Raw genomic sequence first — 4,892 nt, 5'->3', positions numbered from 1 at the left:
CTCGACCTAAGATCACGGGTACGGCGAGTCCCGGGAGATACAGAATGCGCTGACGCCGTTTCGCCTAATTAAATGAAATATTACGCCTTACGGCTCCGCCCGCCGATATTGTTGGAGCAGAAGGTAACTGCAGGCGTGTCTCTGCCGAACGAAAGTTTATTTCTTTCTTATTGCATTGTTCATAGGAAGCGTCCCATATAAGGATAGCAGGCCCGGTACCCAAAAGCGCGGCAAAAGGAAAACCGGAAAAAGTGATGGTCATGCGTGGCTCGATCATTTCGCTGTTAGGCTGAATTTGACATACCGATGGAACAAGTGATGCTGCGTATCTGATCCTGGCTGTGAGAGTGGCCATCGGCGGCTCTGCAGTGGGGCTCATCGGCGCCGGCAGTAATAGTTTCCCGATTGGGTTTCCAGGTGACAACCCGAGGTTTCACGGCCCATAGACGCGCAAGGGTTGACCGGATTTCCAGAATCCTTCCGCTCAGTTCCAGCCCTTCCGCCATTTGTTTCGTTCTGCCTCGGGTTTGTATTTGGGCACTTTCCTTGAAAGTGGCCGCAGTGACCACAGTTGTGGCGTTGGTTCTAATACTTCTTTGAGTCGCCGGCACAAGGACGCTCTTCAAACGGGATGAGGACAATTCGTCGCATGCGCACACGTCACAGGACTATTGGTCACAAGACGATTCGTCATGCGGGCAACTGATTACATTGATCGGGCACGGGACAATAGTAAATTGTAAATTTCAACAACTGTCCACATTCCCTGATGAGGAGTTTCACGACTTCCCACTGTGATATAAACCAACGGTTAGAAAAACTAATCTTACAATACTCATTCGCTCTTCCTTTCATTATATTACGACTTTTCATCAGCTTGACCTAAGTTTCTGGCTTGAACCAGCAATAATTCGACTGGCAGCCAAATAAATTTTCACTTTGCCTTGCAAACACCTCCGCGAGAAAACCAAAAACGTCGGAATTCTTTCTGCTGCATGTGTACGAGTACTCCTCGTGCAGCTGCATGGCTTCACCTCTCTCTGTTGCGATCAGCTCCATACTTTTGAATGTAGACTGAGTTTAAAAATAGTCGCTTTCATATGGCCTCCGCATTCACCGTTCGGGAGGAACCCAGAAGCTAAAACGTTTGTTACAAATCCTTCGACCTTGAGAAGCGAAAGGCATTCTAAGATAAGAAGTGACTTACTGCGTAAAGCCGAGCCAACATTCAATGTTCAGGACCGAACGAGAAGCTAAAACGTTTGTTACAAATTCTTCGCCTTTCAGAAGCCAAAGACGTACTAAGTAATATATGAGCCCGAAGGAAAAATCCATCAATGTAACCCTGTTTGGCAGTCAATGTTTTCTGGTGGACCGCTGACTGTGCCTGACTGTACGTCAAGCATGTCTGACTGGCCAACAAGTTACTCTGACCGACAGTCAAACTCCAGTCAGACCCCGCTTGTCGGCTTTCTGATGGTTTCCTGGTGGCAGTCGGCCGCCGCGAAATGCCATCAGGATGTCTTGGTGGTGATCCTGACTGTACATCGATTGTCTCTGACTGTACGTCAGAAAGCTTTGACGTGCAGACAGACGTACGGTCAAAGGACGTAAAGTTCGTTCGGATACCACTATTTCGTCAAATCTATGAATACGAAAAGTAATCTATGCACGAGAGAACGATTTTGGGACGTGAGCCCATAAAACCGCTGACGTTAGAGATATGACACGCAACCGACCGACAACCTTCATCAGAAGCCCGCCGAAGCGCCGAACACGACACTTCGCACTTCGCTTCGCCCATAGAGGTTTCGCCGAGCTTTCATGAACGATCGCTCTCGACTCGTTTTGTATGCCCGCTTGTTCCAACCTGTCGATCCTGCCCGGGCTCTACAATGTCTTATGCTTTAGTAGAATTTCTACTCGACAAGACCCAGCCTGTTGTGAGTTCCGACGATGTAAGGGACTTAAGCGGTGTAGTTGAAGACGACAGGGTGTACCAGGTCTACTGGGCCGGTGATGCGCGAACAAAAGGATCGTTCTACGACGCGAAAGTACTCTAAATGCCAGGAGAGAAGAACTGAAGTACGGCGAGTGATGTACGAGTGCTTTGCATAACATGCTGACGGCTTAACTGCATTTGCAGCCAAAGCATTTTGTATAAAACGAATAGTCAAATCGAGTTTCTCTAACGGTGGTGCGTAGCATAGCGGTAGCGTGCGCACGTGGAATGGATCGCTCCGCTGTGAGCTCGATGACGGCGGCTCTGAGCCGCGGTGATGCCGTACGCGGCGATGTTCCCAACGACTACGCAGTGATATTGCCTACTCTGCCGACAGGAGAAGCCATGAAATGCAGCCTTGTGCTGCACGCTGATACCCGGGGGCGGCCGTACCGTGCTGAAGACTTCGTAGGGCCTCTGAACCAGGTGGGAGTTCGCGAAGACGTAGCAGGGCTTGGCGCGTTTCAAATGGGGCACGTCTGGCTGCTGAAGCTGCACACCGCCTCCGCCAAAGAGAAGCTTCTGCGAGAGGGGACCATGCTGGTGAAGGGGCGACCATGCCTGGTCATTGATCCAGAAAAACGAGAGCTGAAAATAAAAGTCCACTGGGTGGCATTCGACGTAACTGCAGACGCCCTTCGACGGGCCTTCGAGACATACGGGGAGGTCAAGGGTGTCACCCGAGAGAAGTGGAGAATCGAGGGCCTGGCAGACGTGGATTCCACTACCGTCATCGTCCACATGGTGCTCCGCGAAGGCGTAACACCGGAGTCCCTGCCGCATCAGCTCCACCTCTACGGAGGCCCGCTCCTGGTTGTCGTCCCCGGACGGGCGCCGGTGTGCCTCCGCTGTCGACGCACGGGACATATACGGCGCGACTGCAGATTGCCGAGGTGCGAGGAGTGTCGAGCCTTCAGGCATGAGGCCTTGGATTGCGTACGGTCGTACGCTCGAGCTGCTGCCAGCAAGACCACCGACAGCCAGGACAGAAACCTCGTAATGGACGAGGAGGAGGCCGAGGCGGCGGCGACTCCAACCGCGAGGATTTCTTCGCAAGACCGTCAAGAGTCCGGTGAGCAGGAACACGAGCTGACGGCGATGCCAAAAGGCCAGGTCTCCACCGTAACGTTGACGGCAGAAGGCACTGTCGGTGAAAATGAGCCTAACGCGAAGAAGACCAGTGAAACGACACCGGCAGCTAAGGACGCGACTGACGCACTGGACGCCGGAGATGGTACAGCAATGGACTTCGCGACCGAGGCGATCAAGCGGCGGCTCAGCGACCCGGAGCAGGGAACAGACCAGACGCTCCAGCAGACTGAGGGACCCTGGTTCATAGTGGCGAGCAAGAGGGGACGACGCACTGGCCGCAGCCGTTCTTCGTCTCTTCCCAGGTAGGGCGAGAGGTGACCCAAGCGTACGAGGTCTGAGACTCGCTTTCCGATGGTTTCCCTGGAAAACGCCTTGCGCGTGGCTACGTTGAACGTTCGCGGACTGGCAGCCAGACGACGGCAGCAACAGCTCTATAGGCTGTTCACCGAGCATGACCTGGACATTGTCGCTATTCAGGAGACCAAAGTCGAGAGCGAGGACCACACCGACTGCATGGTGCGGCCTTTTCTGGCGCGGTATGAAGTCTGCGTGAGTCATGCTGTTGGTTTCTCGGCTGGCTGCTGCCTGTTCCTCAGAAAATCTCTAGGTGCTGCCGTGCAAACCGTCACGACCTGCCCATCTGGGAGGTTTGTCATGTGTGACTTTTCTGTTATGGGAAATGAATGGCGTGTCATTTGTGTTTATGCACCTAATGAGGCTGAGGAGCGCCGGGTTTTTTTCCAAAACGTTTACCAACATTGCCAGTCCGATCGTTTTCTGGTCATTTTGGGTGACTTCAATTGTGTCTGCCGAGCTGTAGACAGGCCCAACCGAACGCGCTATAGGGATGCCAGTACCCTAGAATTAAATAACATTATTGAAGATTTTGTTCTGGAAGACGTCGCATGTTGTGTGCCTCGGTCAAACTGTATGCCTTTCACGCACTTTCAGGGTGTCAGTCACGCGAGACTGGACCGGGCGTATATTGCATCGGATCTGGCATATTTGTGTCGGAGTTATTCTGTAGACTACGCTGCTTTTAGCGATCACTGCCTTGTCACATTCCAATTAGGTAAAAAGAAAGAGGGGGCCAGTTTCTCATGGGAATTATGGAAAATGAATGCGAAACTTTTAAAGGATGAACCATTCCTTTCCTGTATTAAGACAATCTGGAGGGACGCGCAACTGAAAGGAGGCAGTGCAAGCGAGCGCTGGGAAACTTTTAAACAGGAGGTGAAATTAACTGCACTTGAAAGGACATGTCTCCTAAAGAATCAGGAGAAGAGTCAAGCATTGGAGTACCGAAAAAACTTAGACAAGCTGCTGCAGGAAGAATGCCGGGCACCCGGCGTTTTCATTGAGGATATTAACCACTTGAAAGCCAAACTCGAAAATCTCGATCGCGACCGATACAGGGGGGCGGCAATACGGGCTCGTTCAGAGCGTTTTTTGGTGGGAGAGCAGCCGACAAAAAGAATGGTGGCGGCGGAAAAGAAATACGCGCGAGCTAATGATGTAGTTGAAATAGAACACTTAGGAGTTTTGTCCAGCGACAAAAGTCATATCGAAGAGGCGTTTGTTCAGCACTATAAAAAGCTGTTTAGTTGTAGCGCCCCACCACTGTCAGGATTTAAAGACGATTTTCTGCCTCTACTGCCGAAGGTTGACGGAAACGATAAGGACTTTTTAGAGGAACCAATCAGCTTGTCAGAGGTAATAAAAGCGATAGATGACTTAAAAACCGGAAAATCGCCTGGGCCAGATGGCTTAATTGCTGGTTTTTACAAAACATTTAAAC

The 4,892-nt window shown here is 51.5% G+C and overlaps 1 protein-coding gene across 1 annotated transcript; it reads left to right on the top strand.

Annotated features, from left to right (window-relative positions):
• Nucleotides 1-2,335: 2,335 nt before the first annotated feature.
• On the top strand, nucleotides 2,336-3,400 carry LOC120842378 (the record flags this gene model as incomplete). Its single annotated transcript, XM_040213476.2, has 1 exon — nucleotides 2,336-3,400. A coding segment is annotated over one exon (1,065 nt), but the record flags the coding sequence as incomplete, so codon positions are not given.
• Between the last annotated feature and the right edge of the window lie 1,492 nt (nucleotides 3,401-4,892).

Source organism: Ixodes scapularis, unplaced genomic scaffold (assembly GCF_016920785.2).
Source record: "Ixodes scapularis isolate PalLabHiFi unplaced genomic scaffold, ASM1692078v2 ptg000683l_1___fragment_1__unscaffolded, whole genome shotgun sequence".
Lineage (NCBI taxonomy): Eukaryota > Metazoa > Arthropoda > Arachnida > Ixodida > Ixodidae > Ixodes > Ixodes scapularis.
Note: the sequence above shows the minus strand (reverse complement) of the source record. Positions and strands in the feature narration are given on the sequence as shown.